The sequence below is a fragment of the Pseudopipra pipra genome, chromosome 18, assembly GCF_036250125.1.
Source record: "Pseudopipra pipra isolate bDixPip1 chromosome 18, bDixPip1.hap1, whole genome shotgun sequence".
Lineage (NCBI taxonomy): Eukaryota > Metazoa > Chordata > Aves > Passeriformes > Pipridae > Pseudopipra > Pseudopipra pipra.
Window position 1 is genome coordinate 5,511,497 of NC_087566.1, and position 18,913 is coordinate 5,530,409.

Below are 18,913 nucleotides of genomic sequence, written 5' to 3' on the forward strand. Positions count from 1 at the left end.
ACCAGTAAGTGAACTCTGTTTCCAATGTCCTTGAAAGAGGAACAAGGCTGGTAACAGCTTCAGCTATGATAAGGTTGAGGAGCCAACCACTGAGGCCTGTTCAGAGACCACGACTGAGCGTTACTGTGCTGGGGATGAGTCCATGTCCTGTCCCACTCAGGGGCTTCAGTGCCACGAAACACGACCATCTCAGCTTCCATTCCTTCAGGCTCGTTTCTGTGCTCGCTCATTCTGTTCAAAATTAAAGTTGAGAAGGTGACTGAAGATGTCCCTGTCTCAGGGTCACACAGAAGGGACTTCAGGGAGCAATGGGACAATTTAATAATCTTTTCTTCCCCAGTTCTCACACATTCCTAGTCTAGAACTCTAAATCATAATTTTTTGAGGATAGACATTTATCAGGAGTTCTCAACTGAGAGAGCAGAACACTTGCCCAAATCATGCAGCACAAGGTCTATTATGGATTCCTAGTCCACCCATCTGGCACAGTAAATGCTACCCTGCTTTTGTCTGAAAGCTCTCAACCTTCCCATTGGTGTATAAAGAAGGGCCTGCAGATAATGCTTTCCTGGTTTGGGATACCCAACTCTAGTCAGCATAGCTGTACAGTACAGTCCTAAACTCTGTAATGACAAAAAGTTGAATCTCTGCTTTTCATTTGCAGTACACTGGGTAGCTGCCAAAATCCCAGCTCCAGAGGTAAAGAGAAAGGCAGAATAGAAAAAAACCACCACAAATCATAGAGTTGTTTTGGTTGGAAAAGACCCTTGAGACGATTGAGTCCAAGCATTAACCCAGCACTGCCAAACCTACCACCATGTCTCCAAGTCTACACGTCTTTTAAATCCCTCCAGGGATGCTGCCCACTTTTAAGAGAAAACCTCTTCCTCCTCTCCCCAGCCTTTCTGAGTATTCCATAATGATGCACCCACAATGCTGCCTCCACACTGAGATGGAATTGTCTCAGTTAGAGGAAAGGATCCTGGACACTAATACTTGTGCTAAGCATGAATTGCAGTAAACTGCACAAGCTGTAGTTTTGATTTTTTTATTTTATTCCCTGACTCAATTACCTTGACTGTCTTCTCGAGCTTACACAGAGCTGCCTCATATTGCTGCACCAAAGGCTTTAATGCTTTGCCCTTCATGGGGTGTTTCTGTATGTCTCGGATGCCGGCGTCCCTCAACATCCGCAGAAACCGACGTTCCTGCGTAACAAAACAGACATAGGTGATGAGACACCCCACTGCCCATCAGCTAGAAAATGAGCACATTTTGGAACATGTTGCCTAGTCAGGAAATAATTGAAGTTTCTGTGCACAAAGCTCAGCTGACTGGAAAAGGTGGGCAGTAGTATGAACTTTATCTTCCTTATGCCCCTGCATGCATCCTTATCAAATGAACCCCACACCAAAGACATACCTGAATTCTGAGGACCAAGCTGAAGGCAACACCTACTTTTCCTGCACGAGCTGTTCTTCCAACCCTGGAAACAGAAAAAGTAGCTTCAAGTCAGTTTGAGCCCCACAGTCACTGCCATTATCAGCTCCAAGAGTCTGATTCTGAAACTCTTCACATTGAAGCAAGTCTGATTCCAAGCAACGCTATGGGCTTAATTTTTATTCAAAAGCTATTTGCATATTAAAGTAAAAAGAAAAACTAAAAGTCCTTTTAAGTGCATGCCACCTTTGCTAAACATTTCAAAGCAAACCAAGCTCGAGACATCTCCCTGTTGTTCCTGGCTGCCTTACCGGTGAATGTACGTCCTGATGAACTGCGGCGCATCATAATTTATTACATAATTCACTCCTTTAACGTCAATGCCTCGTGCAGTGGCATCTGTGCTGATCAACCTGGTTGTAAATGTATATACAGTTATTTTCAGGCAACACCTCTGGTACTATACACACAAGTGAAACACAGCACAGTTCTTGCTGATCTCTGTTCAAACTGGTCAGCCAGCCCCTGTCTCTGAGTGTGGCAGGAGCACTGTAGTCACTCCTCACTGTCACTGGTATTACTAGCTTCCCACAGACCTCCAAGCACCACTACAGCCTGTCACCCTCTGTTATGCATGAAAAACTACTGGGTGTTTCCAGGTTCTCCAAGCATGGAACACTAAGCCTGACAGCTCCTAATGCACTGGAGGTTACAAACCTCTAAGGTATCTGAACATTCCATAAAGGTACTGAATGCAGAGAGCAAGGTGAGAAATTCCAGTAGTCGAGGTCTGGATGAAAAGGAAACTCAGAAAATCAGTATTTACCTTCTTCTCAGAGACATTCCACAGATACAACCTCATACAGCTACCAAAATCACAATGTAAATCAAACACTTGGATAGAAGTAAAGCTGTACGCCAGTCTGAGCAGGGACTGCTTTGGTAGGAAGCACTAACACTGTATATAGTTCAAGCACCAATATCCATTTCCTTCCTACAAGCACCAGATGCCCAGCACACACAATAAACTTCAGATTTGCAGACCTGTGTGTTTTGGGCAACTCTGAACATGCAGTTACATTTACTGCTTGCCATGAAATAACACACAGAAATTCACATTGCAGCTAGATTAGAATAGGCCAAGTTACATGCAGGATAAACAATTCAAAGTCACAAGTCCAAGTCTCACACCCATTCTGTCACAGACCCCTGCATGCTGTTTTAGAGGACCCTGTGTAGCTGTGTCCTTGGTTCTGCCTAGTTTTTCTCACTGAAAACAGCCTATGTTGGAAGACATGCAGGAAAGTCATTTAAGATGCTCACAGTTGTATTTTTCCTTGTTCAAACTCCCTTATGGTTCTCTGTCTCTCACTTGGAGTCAACCGAGAAGAAAACTCAGCCACCGTGACTCCACCAAAGGCTTGAACCAGCAGGAACAACCTGCAGGGAAAGGGGAAACAGTCACTTCCTTGCCTCTGTAACAACACTTAACAGGTACCTACGATAGTGATCTCATTCTCTACTCACCTGTGAGAAGCTTCCCTGGAGTTGGTGAAGCACAACACGCGGGTGAACTTCATTGTCAGCATGAAGTACAAGAGGAGCAAAGGCTTGGAATTCAGGTCACAGGGCACGTAACATTGCTGCAGTCCACAGGGAAGAAGTTCAGAGAGAAAAATTACTTCTTGCCAAGACTATTTGCCCTGAAACCCACTACCTGTCCATGACCTGCACAGGCTTGGATGTTTTAAAACTGACTAATAGCAGCAAAACCAGACCCCACAGTGCCACCCCCTTTAGAATAAATCACAGTTACAGGCTGGCAGGATACAAAACAAGTGGAGACAGGAGACCTGAGTTGTTCTTACTTCTCTACAGCAAGTAACAACATGCACTGCCTTCCTGTCTACAGGCTGGCCTGTATCTGCATGCCTTGAAATGCATGTTATACATATGGACAATTGATAAGTGCTACTACATTATTATTATTTCACGTTTCCATTCCTTGTTGCTGGTAAAACTCAATTCCATGTGAAGAGAAATTAATTAAAAAAAAAAAATCCAGTCTTAAACAAATGAACATTAAGCAATGAGAAAACAAAATCACAAAGATAGAGCTCTCTGGGTCGTAAATACTCCCAAAGCCACTTTTGCCCAGCACCTCTGTAGTGCAGGAAAACACAGACATTTTACAGTAAAACCATAACCAGATACTCTAGAATTAAACAAATCTTCAACCATAACTTATTCAAGAGAATGAACACCATACCGATAGCCCCTCAGGGAGTGTGTATTTATTATTAGCATCTTGTTCAGTTTCTGTTCCATCTCCAAGTGTTTTTGTCTCGGAATAGACAGATGTGAAGAGGCGTGGCTGGAATAAGTCCAGCTGCTGCAGTTTCTCTGGGTCCTGGGTCAGTGTGGCTGAAAACAGCAGTTTCTGTAAGGGTATCTGAGGAGAGCAGGAGCTGAAAGAAACAGCACATGGAAACCAGGCTTTGAGGATGGGGCAAAGGAGCTCCACCACAAGTGCCTTCAGATAATGTTATAAAGGGAAGCAATTAACTCTCTTTGATGCTCTTTTCTTGCTCTGGGCCTTTCCTATAGGCTCTTTTCCAGCCTTGTTTTATGGTGGAGTTCACAGACAGAACTGATCAGTGCCCTCAACCTGCAGGAATCTGTTACTCCTGCAAACACATCCCTGCCCCCTGGTTACCCGTGTGCTCATTCTAGTCACGTCCTTCCTTGGCCACTGATCCCAGTTTCTGACACATCTCTACCACTGCTGTATGAAAACAGCAGCTGTGGATAATTAATTGCAGGAGTTTTCCTCCAAATCCATTACTCAGCTTTGCTGGAGGGCATTACTACAGTTATTGTGCAAATGAATCACAGATTTGCAATATCTGTGCATTCTTTTGATGCTCCTTTAGTCTAAATAAGGAAAGCTTGGAGACTACAATACTTAATCTAAAGGACATTTTCTAGCATCAGCTGTTCACTGACTTACTTTGGTAGACATTTTTCTAGACATTTTCAGAGGAAAGGGACTTTGATAGGCCCTGTGGGAGGGACTGTGGAGCAGGACAGTGACACCCAGGGTTGGTGTCCATGCTATCAGCTCAAAGAAATGCATTCTGCAACTCACCTGGCTGCTGTTATAGGCCCCGGTTTGGTCCTCTGAAAAAGCACGTTGGAGCCAGAGTCATCTTCTACTTGGAATGCAGCTTTGACAATTTGGTTCAGACAGTTCTGGTGCATGTCATCGATCATACGGTCTGCTTCATCTATGATCTGAATTCACAAGGATGAAAAACACCCCTTGTTAAATACTGGGAGCTTTTGATTTTCCTTTTTTTATCTGTAACAAGTGAGCCAGAATGTAAGATAAGGGAAGCTTCTAGTCAATAGAATTGCTTTCTCTGCCCATCCTTACTCTGAGTTTGCAAAAGGCCAAGAGAGAAGGGGAAGTGGGTGGATGCTTGGGTGTCACGAGTTGGAATAAAACATCTGATCCTGTGACTGCTGCCTTTGGAATCTGGAGCATAGACAGGCCCACACAACAGTTCCAACGGAGATGTATTTATGTTCCATGCAAGAAGAAAGCAGGAATTACAGCTGTAACAGGCAGTGCCCTCAGATGGGAGAGCCGTGGAGCCAACTCACCAGGAAGCGAAGCTGTGTCAGGCTGAAGCCCGGGGTCTGCCTGATGTGATCCGTGAGCCGCCCTGGCGTGGCCACAACAATGTCAGCCAGGCTGCAGTAACCCGTCACTCTGAAAGGACAAGCAGCCCACGAGTAAGTGTCTCTCTTCACCATAAAGCATGTAGAAGAGATCCTTGGTTAGCAGACCTTAAGGTTTTCCTATCACTCAATTAACTGAGAAACCATAAAATTCAAATATGCACTTGAGTTCGGAGAGCATGTGGAGGCAGTGCTGGACACCAGACCCCAGTCTGCACTGAACTGCCTCATTTTAAACAGAAAGTGTCGTTCTCCATTGCTCTTAAAAAAAGCTTAATTGCAGCAAAATCCCACACAGTCACTTGTACCTGTGGGCATAAGGTAAACATCTGCATTTTATTCAGCTGGTGAAGAATCCCAAAAATCTAGTAAAACATCGGTCACAAAAAAGGGGTAGTAGCAGGCACTATGACAGTGACAGAAACACCAGTGTCCAGCACATAAACCCACTATCCAAAATCATGATAGCATGATGGTGTGCTGCAATAGCCTGTGTTTTGACCCCTGTACCATGAGATTAATTAGTTTACAATCTCTATAAGCCTTATCAAAATACCTTTTAACCTACTTTTTCTGAACAAGCATCTCCTGCTCCTTTGCAAAAGATTTCTGGCCAGTAATCAAAACGACCTTCAGACCTGTCCCATCAGTGTAAACGTTGAACACTTTACTCACCTGCAAAGAGATGAGCTTTGTCAGCTGCCAGAGAAACACTTGCAGTAATACTTTCTATTACAGTAACAACATCAAACCCACTGATGGCGCTTCCACAGGCTTCACAGAACAGCCAAAGAACTGGCTGCACCAGCCTGTCCCTCGGCCCAGTTCTGCTCAGAGAGACAGTGAAGAGCCACATACCTGTTGTGCCAGTTCTTTGGTGGGCAGAACAACCAGAGCTCGCACGTGGCAAACCACTCGATCTAACAGAACCTGCCAAAACAAAGGCCAAATGAGTGCCTGAAAGCAGTGGGGAGAGAATGGGGTTCTTGTACCTAACCTAGTTAGAAGAGGTGGGCTTGACACATCCTCGGAGTTTTATGTTTCCCTTTTTCTCCCTCCACCTTCCCAACTCCTCATGCTGTGCCTCCTGTCTGAGGAAAGGAGTGGGATGCTGACATGAGGCTCCCTCAGACAGCTCTGAGCTAAAAATCCTGCTGCCTTATGTCCACGAATTCCTTGGCTTTTTAACATACTTCTGAGCTGCGGTTTCGCTCGAACAAAAGCAACCCCAGCAATTTCCCTGCAGATACCTCCCTGGGGTGAACTCACCTGGACAATGGGTATGACGAACGCCAGGGTTTTCCCACTGCCCGTGGGTGCTGAGACACAGATGTCCTTGGGGCGGTATCCCCCCCGCCCCATCAGGTACCCATTGGAGGCACTCTGGAGAATGGCAGGAATCACCTCTGCCTGAACTGAGCAAAACCAGAAACAAACACAAAGTACACCGTTAATGAACTCACTCATACCCTTAAAATGTTATATGAAGGCATTCTTTAAGTGAGAAGACACATGCTGGCTTCCCAACACAACCCTGACAGGCCTCTGACACAGCCTAGGCCTCCAGGCTCAGCTGGACCAAGCAGTTGACTGAAGGTCACCCTCCTACCCTTATCCTTGCTTCCAGCTGTGCTTTCGTATTTAATAGCTGGCATTTATTGTACTTGTTTGCAAAACCAGTAAAATAACGGAAAATCAACAATTATTTTTTTTGTCTGAATGTTTTTCTGGTACTTTATTGAGTTGAACAAGTTCCCAGAGAGCTGTGATCAGTAGCAGACATGGTGGAAAGTAAGGAGCTAAAACACATGCTTGGCATAAGGAGGAAAAATGTGAGGACACAAGTAAGACTTCCCTCTTTGGGCAGCTCTGAGCCATTACTTCAAGCTTTATCTGTGAGTAGATAATAGACTTTTACTCAGCTTAGATAAAGCTTTGAAAATAAAGTGTTAAAGCTGATGCAATCACTTACATGCATTAAACTTGGCTTTGTCCCATGTTTTACTTCACTGACTACACAAAATACTCAGCACCAGACTGCAGGAACTCTGCAAATCAGTTCAGAAAGGAACAAAAGCACTGTCAAAGTACCTGGAAAAAAGGACTCTATCCCATTCATCTGCAGCTTTTTCAGCAGGCGGGGATGGATTCCTGGGACATCTCTGATTGGGCACAGATTGTCTTTGATACGTTTCTGCACTCGTTTGGGTTGAGCAAGCCACTGTGGCAAAAAGGGCTGAACCTGAGGAGAGGGAAAGGAGAATATGGCAATGCCATACGTAAAATAAACCTGTAAGATGCATGTTCCCTCCTGACCACCATCACAATCCCATCAAGCTCATGTACCTTCTGCACCGGTTTTCTGTCGTAGTCTCCGAGAATTGTCAAACTGGAGGGTGGATAATTTGCCTCTTCCCCAGAGGCTGCTAAGGAAAGCTCCTCCTTTGTGCTTTGATTTTCTTTAGTTCTTTCACTCTTCTCTTTCTTCCCTGTTTCATCTCCTTCTGTTTCCTCATCTGTCGTCTTCCTTTTAGAAGACTTACTTTTAACATTGTTTCCATTTTCCTGTTGTTCCACGTCTTCTTCAGAACCTGGAATGTGGATACCAGGAATGCAGAGCCACAGGTCAGAATGTGTTACACAAAAGGGATGCAGGCAACATTTTACAATGTAGGACTTAAGCAACAACTTGCAAGTTCCTCTTTTTTCCTAAATCCAAGTGCAAAAGCCAAACATTTCCTTGTTGGTATGGATGCAACAAGATTGAGGTGACATATTTCCCTCCTCCCCTTACACTAAATTAATCCTCAAAGTTTGCAATATTGGGCTTCCCACTAAAAAATAAGAACTACTTTGGGAACATATTAAAGCAAAGGAAAACCAAATCAGGTAAATTGGGCAAGGTACTCAAAGAGCAACTCGTGTCCACTTTTCCGTGGAGAACTGTCAACCACAATGAAATGAAATCCTACAGCCTGTTACCTGCTTCAGTGCTCTCCCGTTGCACTTTCGACTTTCTTCTTCTTTCTTTCTTCTTCTTCACGGGGCTGCTGCCATCTGCTGCCTGCTCAGTGCCTGCCCTGCCTTCAGCAGAGCTGCGGGGCTGTTTTGCCTTTAGCTTCTTCTGCCCTTGCGCACCGGGCTGCTCTTCACCCTCCCTCCTCCTCTTCCCTTTTCCTTCCCCGGGCTCACCCCCGGGGCTCAGCCCCGTGCCCCCTGGGCGTTCCTCCCCTCCCCGGGGCTGCGCCTCCCGCTGCTTCTTCAGCTGCCGGGCCCTCGCCTGCTGCCGCAGCCGCTCCAGCAGGACCCGCGCCCGGTCCTCCGCCTCAGCGCCCTCCTCCTGCTGCTGCTGCTCCTCCTCCTCCTCCCCGCCGTACCTGAAACAGCACAGACAAAGCCCCCTCAGGCACCAGCCGCCCGCCCGTACCCGGGGTCGAGGCAGCGCATGAGACAGGGGCAGGTGTCGCGACAGGGGCAGAGGTCGGGACAGGGATAGGGATGGGGACAGGGGCAGGACAGGGGTCGGGACAGGGGCAGGGGCCGGGGCAGGGGCAGGGGCCGGGACAGGGATAGGGGCAGGGATCGGGGCAGGGGCCGGGACAAGGATAGGGACAGGGATAGGGACAGGGGCAGGGGCCGGGCCGGCCGTACCTGTTGATGCAGAACAGCGCCATGACCGCGCCGCGCTGCCCGCGCGCACCGAGATGACGTCATCACCACGAGGCCCCGGCGGAAGGCTCCAGAAGGGGTGGGAGGGGGTGGCGCCCCCTGCTGGCGAGGGGTGGGGGGAGCGCCGCGCGCGCCCTGAGGGGACCCTGAGGGGAGGGAACGTCCTGCCCAGGGAGCGTCGGAGTGGGACGGGCTGGGAGAGCACGGAATGTGTGCGGGACACTCAGAGAGCACAGCATCCCTGTGGGATGGGCTGGGAGAGCACAGCATCTGTGCAGGACAGGGTAGGAGAGAGCACAAAATCCGTGTGGGACAGGCTGGCAGACAGCACAGCATCAGTGCGGGACACATTAGCACAGAACACCAAAGCTTCCCACAGCGCTGCAGGCTCCAGCACAGCTCCCACAGCACCAAGGGCCTCTCCTGCTGCCTGGAGCAGGCAGTGTAAGCAATGTGGATGACACTGTTTCACCTCAGTGAGCAAAAGCACTCCTTCCTTGCTTGTTTGGCCCCACACAGCTGGCACGTTCCCAGAGGAAAGCTGCCCTGAAGGAGCAGGCACAGGGCTGGCCAAAGGACTGCTGCCACTGTGGCAACTGCAGACAGGCCAAAAACAAACCTCAGAGTGACAAGGAGCCCCAAAGGCACCTACAGCCGCTGGGGCACAGCAAGGTAAAAATCACCCTGGAGTGCTGTTGGGAAGCAGCCACAGGCACTACCACTGTACCGTGAAATACTGCGTTGGAGAAAAAAACAGGCAAATCCAAAGCATTCCTTTTGTTTGCTTTAGGATCAGAGTGACACAGACACATTAGCAATTGCCCAACTCCATCCCTAACCTCCCAAAGCCTACACCACACACAGCTTACTTCTAAATCTTTATTTGTTTTCTACACAGAGAAAACAGAGGAATGTTGAAGCAGCAATATTTAAACACACTAGAAAGGAGCCATCAATCTGTGAGAGTGCACAAAATGCAACACGGGGCCATTTGTGCCGCGGTCTCTGCTACGGGGCAGGGTGAGGGGAGGTCCAGGAGCAGCCTCTTCAGGCAGACAGGAGAGCTCTACGCAAAGGTGGAGCCGTTCCAGCCCACGTTGGCAGCATTCATGTCGAAGTAGTTGATGTAGACCCTGCAGAAGAAGCACAAGAGGACACAACAATGACATTAACTCACTTATATAAGTCATGAGTGAGATGGGACAATACAACACGGAACAGTGCTTCCCATTCCTCTGCTTCAAGAAGTTTCAAGCTTCATTTTCACTGAAATCTATCTAACTTCTCTGGTGAAGCCTCCAAGCAGTCAATATTCCTCTGAGTCCCTGGAATTGTACTTCTTTTCTTTTTTAAAACATAAACTCTTCTGCAGTCAGGGGCCGCCCAGACACCCAGACAGCTCTTGGTTAGCAGCCTGTCAAGAATTTCCGGAGATCAAACCCTTTTGTTTCCAAGCACTGCAGTCCCTCACGCGTGTCACACCGACGGGCAGCCCCAGAGAGCCAGGCGTGCCCTCAGGGCTGGCTCTGCACATCTCCCTTCCAGCCCCCATGGCAGCAGGTTCTCCCCATTCTTCACAGCTGCACACAGACACTCTCCCAAGGCTCCACAGCCCGCAAGGGAGCTGCTCACAGCCTGCTGGCCTCTACTTTGTCTTTCAGCTACTGCCTGTTACTGCTCCTCCCATGTGCTTTCAGCCTCTCTTCACCAGAGGACAAGACATCACACCTCAGAAGCAAAAGACACTGTGCAACCTGTCAGTGCTGTGGTATTTTTCCCTGTCCTTTGAGCAGCAAGCCATTGAACAGACAACTCTCCAGGGGAAGACATAAGCATCAAACTCTTAATAGGACATGAAAATGCCACAAGCGATCACTTCGTGTTTTCCCAAGCACACGGACTTATTTCTGGCTTTTTGTATTTTTAAACCAACTTTTGAAATCAGTTTCAGGAAGCCAGATACATGAGGTTAACTCACGTCCCAGCCTTACCTGTCTGCAGATACATGCAAGTGCTTCGAGATGAGATCACACAGCATCTTGGTGTAAGTCTTGTTCTGCTGCCCTCCTATTTTGCCGATGCTGTAGAGGCTGCAGAGTGCACAGGGATCGGTGGAGCCCCCGAAGGACATCATCTGATCAGGTATGATGTGCACAGCTATGTACTGTGGGAGGAAAACACAGTTACAGCATGTCTGACCTGTCCTCCCTTGACACAAACTTGCTTTAGGGACCAACTTTAAACAGTGCAGTTGTATTGGGGTCAGGCTACTCATCAGCGCTGCCCTCTGCACTCTTCCCAGATCCAGGGGAGGCATCAGCAGCTCAGGAGGTCGCAGCCGTGGGGGCTGCGGGGACCCTCGTCCCGGCTCTCAGCTTTAGGCACAAGGCTGTGTGTGCAAAGCCGCCGGCACCACGGGCACTCCTGCCCGCCACAGCACCGCGGCACGGGGAGATAAAGGCCCGAAATCTGCGCGTGCCAGAGCTCACATCCCCAAATCACGGGCTGAGCCACCGGGCCTGCCCGAGAGCCTGGCAGCGAATCGGCCTTATCGAGCTCCGGCGGTCCGGCCCGAGGGGGCCGTGTCGGATGGCGGGACCACCGGGAGCTGCCCGGAGGGAGGCACAGCCCGCAGGAGCGCCCCGTATCTGCCCAAGCCCCCGCCCGGGCGGGTCCGTGCCGCCGCGCAGCTCCGCCGCTCAAATCCCGACCGCCAGCACAGGCGCAGCACATCCCCGGCTACGTGAGCGCCGAGCTCCTGCAGGCCGGGCTGCCGCTGCGGGCTGGCGGCCTCCGCACGGGCAGGGGCCGGGCAGCGGGAGGCCTGGCATGGCGGGATGGAACGGGCACAGGCCCTTTCCCCCGCAGCAGCGGGGAGGGCACGGGCACAGGCCCCCTCCCCCGCAGCAGCGGGGCGGCGGCCGCGGCCCGCCCGCCCCAGGGCCCCAGAGAGCGGGCGCTGCCCCGCGGCCGCCCCGCCGGCGCCTCCCCGCGCCGGGCCCGCCGCCCTCCGCCGCCCTCCGCCGCCCTCCGCCGCCCTCCGCCGCCCTCCGCCGCCCTCCGCCGCGCACGTGTTCGCCCCGCTCCCGGCCCGGGGCGGCCCCGCCGCCCGCCCTCACCTGCGCGGGCTTGCCGGTGGCCTTGGCCAGCTGCTGGGTGAGGTCGCCCAACAGGCTGTCGGGCACGGCGTCCTTGCAGACATTGGTGTAGATAGCGAACATGGGCATGGTGGCGGCAGCGGGGGCGGCGGGGCCGACGGCGGGAGCAGAGCGGCGGGAGCAGCGCACTGGAGCGAGGAAGCGGCGGCGGCGCTGCTTTTAGTGCGCGGGGCTGCGCCGGACCGACAGCGGCCCCGCCCGGCGGGGAGGGGAGGGAGCGGGGCGGGGGGACACGCACACATCCCGCCTCCCTTCTCTGCCGCCGTCGCTGCGGCGTGCGGACCCTCCCGCAGCAGCCTCCTCGCCCCAGCTCTCCCCTCGCTCCGCAGTTTTTCGTTCGATTTGTTGCTGCCACTGGACATTTTTTGAGGGTTTGTTGCAGGCTGCTTCCTGGAACGGAGTCCGGCCGCGCTGGCAGCTCACACATAACCTGGTGTCAGCACACATGTGGTACCACCGCTGTAGTACGCCCACTGCTTTCTGCAGGATTAGGGCCGGCGAGGGATATAGGCCCTAGCCTGGCAGTTGCAAAAAGGGGTACTCGCCCTTGCTTCGGAGGGTATCTTTATTTTCTCAAAATAAAGGCACATTTGTACGGGTTTTGGTTTAACTGTGTGCATACCTTTAACTCAATGTAAGCAGAAACGTTTGCCTTGCTGGCATATTAATTATTCATTATTTTCTATAACGTTTTTCAGTCAAATTAAAAATTATCTATTACTCGTCAGCATCCCCGTTTTCACATACTTTTTTCTTCTGGAAAAAAGTAGAGGTGATTTTTTTGTTTGCTTAAGAACGAAGCGGTGCGTGTCTATTCGGAGGTGAGGGGCAGCAGAGCCGAGCCGTTTGCTGAGCTGTGTGATGCGATGCACGTAGGCTGCCAGGGCACGGCTCCCCACGCTGCCTCTTCCCTGCCCCGACGGCAGCAGCGCTGCTCTGCTGAGCCAAATGACTCACAGGAAGGCTAAAGGGGATCAGGCCCAGAGCCTCTCCACCCAGACATTTTACACACAGGGATCAAGCACCTGCTGATTTTTAACAAAGTCCCAGCCGCTGCTGCTGCTACGGAGCTTGACCATATGTACATCATACCCATGAGCACATATAGCCCTGAATGAGGAATAAGGGATGATGTTACATAGGAATACTTAGGAGTGACACAGACTGTAATGTTGAGAACGGGAGCACTTCTTTTTGTAGTGATTAACAGTGCTTAAGAACAGCGATTAAGAACTGATTAAGTTTTCTTCCTTGGATATCCTCACCTCAGCTCCTTACCATTGCATACTTATTGCACTTATTCCTCCCATCCTCCTGCCTCCCAGATTTGTTGCATGGAGGTGGGGTGGGAATTCTATCCCTGCAGAGAGAAAAACTTGAGAGCAATGTCACCACATGGTGTGCTTGCTCTGTGGCCTGCCAGGCCAAATGGCAGCCCCTGGCCATGCTGCCACACTATGGAGAGATATCTGCAGTGTTGTTCTCCTTTGCCTCCCTGACCAAGGAAGAAGCAGTGCATACATTTTCATAGCTTCTAGAGATGCGTTTTTAGCAGTTTACCAAACACCAGTGTACTTGTGCTCACCCGTTCCTCAAGTGATTGCTCCACACTCCTACATTCATAAATCATTTCTGGATGCACAGCACCTGTTTTTAAAAACAACTACTTGTAATTAAAATAAGAACAATGAAGAAATGTGTCTAAGAGCAAAAAATTGAAAAGTAAAATGTTTTATGGAAATATGCCAATGAGCACTCTAATGATGTGCCAGAGGCAGAGGCAAAGGCATCTTCTACATTCCCTATTAGAGAGTATAAGGACTGTTAGCAAGCAAAGGTGGTCTCATTTGTACTTGTGCCATGAGGTGCCTTAGGAACACACATTCTGGGGTTTGGATGCTCCAAGTAGAACTCTGAAAGCATCCACCATAGAGAGGCCTCAGCAGATACGTGGGGCAGGCTGAAGCCTTTCCTGGAGACTGACTGCAGAGGGCTGGGGCATCCATGGGTTGCAGCTGGACACACCCAACTGCACCACAGCCAACACCTGAGCACAGGGCATCTGGACCACAGAGGAGGAGCCAGGAGAACATCAGAGAATGCTGGTGCTGTGGCTCCAAGAGCAGCAGAAGCAGCATTCTTTGAGTGAGTGGCTCTATGAAAAAGGCAGATTGATTTCTGGAGAAGGAAACTGCCCCCCTGTGGAAGGTCCTGCTGCGTTTAGGGGCCATTCTGCCAAAAGAATACGTACCTCATGTCATGTCTTCCTTCCTCAAGGGGCAGCTCCACATGGCTTAAAGTGGCATGAACAATATTTAATAAGATATAATGTATTTAGATGCCAAGTAACACATTGTTTTACTGGCTGTGCTACTTTGATTCACCAAAGCAGCTTTCATTTGTTATCCCAGCAAAGCATTTTTGCAAGTTGAGGTGCAGGCTTGTATTTAAAGCCCATGTCTGCAAAGCAAAGCTGTGATAGAAACAAAATGGGGTGTTCACAACAGAGCTCAGAACAGGGGTGTGATAGGGTTTGCTCTTCCAGAAAAAGGTCACAATACACCTAACTGTAGATTTTCAGGAAATTTATCTCTACTCAATCTTTTATTTTAGTTTGGAAGCAAACGATCTTATCTGACCAAGGGCTTGAATAATAAATATTTATATTCCTTTCATAATTAATTCACCACTTCAGCCTCTGGGAATGGCTTGCTGTGCCTCTGCCTCATTCTGAGCCATGCTCTAATCTTTGCTGTCACTACAGATTGTTCAATGGATGAAAAGGGGAGGGCAGAACAGGGAACAGTGGTTTTTTCCACTCACTCCTTCTGCCTATGCTGAGCCCTGGGAGACTCACAGCACAGGCTTTTCTGCTAATCAGCTAGGTGCCCATGTAGTGTTAGAGCTAAGGAGGACCTGGACTGCAATCCATCCCTTTTAAATCGGGGGCAATCATTTCTTTCCTCCTTTTGAAGGAAGGTTCATATGCCACATTTATAGCCACATCTATTGACTTAAATGTGTCTTGAGATCAGATCAAGGTAGTTCCTTTAAATTTGGCCAGGCTCTTGAGCATGAACAGAGCAAAGACATATCCAAATGGAGTGTTCATCATCATCATCCATGATCAAACTACTTTTAAAAGAAAAGCTTCTGTTACGACTATTTTGAGAAGGCACTTTCCATCTCAGTCACAGGTCTTTCCAGAGTAACAAGATGGTCTCAGTCATAAGGTTTCTGCTGGATTTTTATTTAAGCAGCAGACAAGATGTTAAACAGCAGTGGGTAGCAGCAACTATGGTGCCATTGCCTTTTGTGTTTGTCAGGCACTGGTAACATGATGAACTGCAGTACTTAAATCAGGCTGAGGGGTCAGGAATAAACTTTTACCACTTAAGGGCACCTCAAGCAAAGGTGTTGTTGTTCCAGCCTACGTTGCCAGGGCTGATGTTGAAGAAGCTGACGTAGATTCTGAAAGGGAAGACAGACACCGTTAGGTGCTGAGAGCAGAGTGCTTCAGGGTGCTCCTGCAACAGGACACACAACCATGCTGTAGACTATCCCACTGGGTTTTACACTTCTCAGCCTTGCACTCCCTTCTCCCTGCTCCTTTTAATGCCTTTTGTGCATTCTGGAGTTCTCAGTGATTTTCTACTTCTTGTTTTAAGGAGCTCTCAGGATACGGTGTTTTATTTGCAGTTATTTCTGGAGCAGACTGGCACACCTTCAGGAAAAGGACTAGAAAGGATTTTATGCAAGTGGAAGCTCTTGCAGTTGATCTCCACATGTACCCCATAGGCAGTAGGGAAGTGCTGGTACGTGTCACTCAAGTTATCATTATAATAACAAAGTTATTGTGTCTGTACCTGGGCTTTTGCACATGAGATCTGTGGGTATATGCAGTGCCTGAACCCACATCATTTTAACTAAGAAATTTTACAGTTTCTGGACATCAGCATTGTGGCTCATGCAATTGCTCCTTTCTTCTTTTTGGTTGGAGAGTTGTTCCAGTTGACTCAGCATTTAATCTCTTCAAATAGCACATTAACAAAGAACACCAGAGGAAAAGTCTGGGATGAATAGTTTTCACAATCTATGGAAAGTCATGTCAGACAAGTTGCTGTGTGGACTCACCTCTCAGATGGTATTTTCAGCTCTTTGTTCAGCAGATCACAAAGCAATTTGGAGTAGACCTTGTTCTCCTGCTCCCCTATCTTGCCAATGCTGTAGAGAAAGCATATAGCACAAGGGTCTGTGGAGCCACCGAAGGACATCATCTGATCAGGAGAGATCTGTATTGCTAGATACTGTTGGAAGAAGAAAAGGAATATTATTTTCCTTTGCCATATTAAGAAAAGTTTCGAAAATCCAGGAAGGTATTTATGTACCTGAACTGCAGTGAAAATAGGTGCATGCTTTTCACGTGTTGACATCTTACTGTCTAGATTTGCATTCTACTCCAAGACAGTTACTGCTGTGTCAAGCTACAAAGACACCATACTATTTAGGCTTGGGAGTTCAGGTGTTCCAGGAGCTCAGTGACCTGCAATATCTCCAGAACCTCTTCCAAGCCACCAGGCCCTCCCTGCCCTGTGGGAAGGTCAGGGATGGGGGGGTGCAATTGCATTGCTGCCGCACTGCGTTCCAGAGAGATTTTGCACCTCACTGGCTCCTGCTGCAGTCTTCCCTGCTGAGGTAAATGTGAACTGACACAGCAGAGGTCTAAATCAACATCCCCCTCATTAAACAAAATACAGCTTAATCCTACTTTTGTTCTTGATATCAGGAAAAATAGAAGAAAGTATCTATGTTAATATTAATGACCAGCCTGCGATTTTCCCTGCTGCTAACACACAGTGTCAGATCCACACACTGGGGAATCTGGGGATCAATTCCTTTGGCATCCATCTAGCTTCTGTCCTGTTCTTACCCACGTTCATTAGCAGCGCATCGTTGGAACTCAGCAGCAATTAACCCTCTTGGTAAAACAAGCCAGCCTGAGTACCAGGAGTTGTCTGGGTAATTAGTCTTGGCCATCATTTACAGCTTGTTTGGGTGCAAGGTGCATCAGACCACAGCAGTCCAGGATAAGCCAAGGAGATCATACTGAGGTACCGCTTGCTTGGCCTTGTTCTCCCCTGCCTGGACACTGGGCAGTCTCAACTTTATGCCAAATGTAGGTACATGTATGTCTTTAACATCTACCCTGGAAGCAGGTTATTATTATTTAAAAAAATAATACAATCAAGCTAAAGCATTAATGGGCATTATTTTCTTCTTAGAGCAGTTTGAAAATATTTGAAACAGTTCATCCAGTAGGAAAAAAACCTATTTGATTAAAAATCAGTATGTTTTTCAAGTGGTACAGTTTCCTGTGAGAGGAAAGCTCTGCATTCCAGCCCAGCCTAATCCTTTCCTTCTTTCTGTGTTATAACTAAGAGACTCTCCCTTTCCTATTGCCTCCTTTGTCACGAAAAGCTTGTATGTCCTCTTCAGAAAAATCTCTTTGTTATTCCCTGTATATTTCTAAGTCCCGTTACATATCCTTTCCACACAGCTGCACAAACCTGTTCCAGCTGCATCCCAGCCCTGGCCTCTAGCTTTATATTCAGGAGCTGTTATGCAAGAACCACCAGCTGACACACCCCCATGCCCCCATCAGCAAGTGCTTGTTTGCTAGACTGATAAAAAACATTGGCTTTTTTTTAAGATTGAGAGAACACATCAGTTTTACATAAGAATACTAGTTTTTTGCTAGATGTCCAAGCAAGCTGAATGACTCATGTTTTAATTCAACTGTGACCACCAGGCTACAGGCAATTTGGTGGCAGATAACAAGCACATATTCAGCAGGTCTCAGTGAGGAAGCTGAGGGTGACTTTCGCTTTCAATCAGCCAGGTTCTTGAGAGGTATTCACAGAGATACCTGTGCACACACACCCACACACATCCCATGTCTTCACCCACACAGAGACCTATAGTGAATATTATCCAACACAAAGCTTGTTTAGATACTTCAGTGCTTTGAGACCTCAAGTTACAGCAAACAAGTATTTGATATTTTCACAGAGAGAGGACTGAAAATACTGGTGAGTCATTAGGCATGTTAATTTATCAAGGCTGTCACTGAGAAGTGGCTCCTTGCATAGGCACAACTGACTAAAGAAGGAAAACATTTGAGCATCTGGACTTACCTGTGCTGGTTTGTCCAATGCTTTTGATAACTGTTGGGTCAGCTCCCCTGTAAAAGATTCTGGAATCTTATCCTTGCTTATATTTGTGTTAACAATGAATTTAGGCATCTTTGGATCACAAGCAGGTTTTCTTTCACAGCTTTGTTTCTAACTCACCTGCAAGCTGGCTCCCCCCACTATGCTGGTGAGCACCTCGGGAGCCTTTAAATAGTCAGTGATACTTTCCATAGGTGCACCGGGAGGGGTGGGAGTGCCTCGAGAGAGACAAGGCTGCATGTGCCACCTGCAGGCTGCTCACACAGACTGCCAAGGGACTGTCCTGGGAGGGAACCTGGCTTTTGCACTCTGGAAACCAAAGCATCCAAGATGACACTTCATATTTGGATACAGCCTGACTGTGAAACCAGTGAAAAAACGAGTGTTACAGAGTTATAATGTACCTCTTTGTGCAAGTCTTATAATTATTAAAAAAAAAAAAAAAAAGAGATGGATGACTCAGTTGTGAGGTCTGGAACTCTTTCTGTGGAATAGACCATAACAGAAAAACCCCAGTAGCACATGTTGTGCAGACCTTTCCTGAACCATGACTAAGTCATGACAAAGATGCCTTAAAATCAGGATCTTGATTTTCCACTGTGGTGAGCACTGGTTTCTACACGCTTGGAGAAGGCTTGTTTTCAACTTGCTCCTTTGTTGTGCAAATAGTCC

At 48.4% G+C, this 18,913-nt stretch overlaps 3 protein-coding genes across 3 annotated transcripts; all 3 read right to left on the bottom strand.

Annotated features, from left to right (window-relative positions):
• Window positions 1–11: 11 nt before the first annotated feature.
• Window positions 12–8,949, bottom strand: DDX51 (DEAD-box helicase 51). Its single transcript, XM_064674742.1, has 16 exons — window positions 8,836–8,949; window positions 8,167–8,561; window positions 7,531–7,775; window positions 7,276–7,426; window positions 6,454–6,599; window positions 6,043–6,114; window positions 5,753–5,859; window positions 5,107–5,215; window positions 4,589–4,734; window positions 3,710–3,908; window positions 2,968–3,083; window positions 2,764–2,880; window positions 1,752–1,853; window positions 1,423–1,486; window positions 1,074–1,208; window positions 12–231 (listed from the first exon to the last, which is right to left on the bottom strand). Exons 1-16 carry the CDS (start codon window positions 8,856–8,858, stop codon window positions 205–207), a joined length of 2,154 nt encoding a protein of 717 aa, XP_064530812.1. The 5' UTR covers window positions 8,859–8,949; the 3' UTR covers window positions 12–204.
• A 769-nt stretch (window positions 8,950–9,718) lies between these two features.
• Window positions 9,719–12,204, bottom strand: LOC135423989 (macrophage migration inhibitory factor). The gene is made up of 3 exons (XM_064674755.1): window positions 11,973–12,204; window positions 10,845–11,017; window positions 9,719–9,986 (listed from the first exon to the last, which is right to left on the bottom strand). The coding sequence occupies exons 1-3, from the start codon at window positions 12,078–12,080 to the stop codon at window positions 9,920–9,922; spliced, it is 348 nt and encodes a 115-aa protein (XP_064530825.1). The 5' UTR covers window positions 12,081–12,204; the 3' UTR covers window positions 9,719–9,919.
• Window positions 12,205–15,242: 3,038 nt separating this feature from the next.
• LOC135424016 (macrophage migration inhibitory factor-like) lies at window positions 15,243–18,512 on the bottom strand. The gene is made up of 3 exons (XM_064674789.1): window positions 18,206–18,512; window positions 16,146–16,318; window positions 15,243–15,482 (listed from the first exon to the last, which is right to left on the bottom strand). The coding sequence occupies exons 1-3, from the start codon at window positions 18,311–18,313 to the stop codon at window positions 15,416–15,418; spliced, it is 348 nt and encodes a 115-aa protein (XP_064530859.1). The 5' UTR covers window positions 18,314–18,512; the 3' UTR covers window positions 15,243–15,415.
• Window positions 18,513–18,913: the final 401 nt, after the last annotated feature.

Excerpts from the sequence above, each read along its gene's own strand:
- LOC135424016 (XM_064674789.1), bottom strand. The coding sequence starts at position 18,313 with ATGCCTAAATTCATTGTTAACACAAATATAAGCAAGGATAAGATTCCA. Across the intron at positions 16,319-18,205 it reads CATTGGACAAACCAGCACAG|TATCTAGCAATACAGATCTC; the intron begins GTAAGTCCAGAT and ends TTCTTCCAACAG. Across the intron at positions 15,483-16,145 it reads CTGAAAATACCATCTGAGAG|AATCTACGTCAGCTTCTTCA; the intron begins GTGAGTCCACAC and ends CTTCCCTTTCAG.
- LOC135423989 (XM_064674755.1), bottom strand. The coding sequence starts at position 12,080 with ATGCCCATGTTCGCTATCTACACCAATGTCTGCAAGGACGCCGTGCCC. Across the intron at positions 11,018-11,972 it reads CCACCGGCAAGCCCGCGCAG|TACATAGCTGTGCACATCAT; the intron begins GTGAGGGCGGGC and ends TTCCTCCCACAG. Across the intron at positions 9,987-10,844 it reads TTGCATGTATCTGCAGACAG|GGTCTACATCAACTACTTCG; the intron begins GTAAGGCTGGGA and ends CTTCTTCTGCAG.
- DDX51 (XM_064674742.1), bottom strand. The coding sequence starts at position 8,858 with ATGGCGCTGTTCTGCATCAACAG. Across the intron at positions 5,860-6,042 it reads CCAAAGAACTGGCACAACAG|GTGAGTAAAGTGTTCAACGT; the intron begins GTATGTGGCTCT and ends ATCTCTTTGCAG. Across the intron at positions 1,209-1,422 it reads GCTTGGTCCTCAGAATTCAG|GAACGTCGGTTTCTGCGGAT; the intron begins GTATGTCTTTGG and ends TTTGTTACGCAG.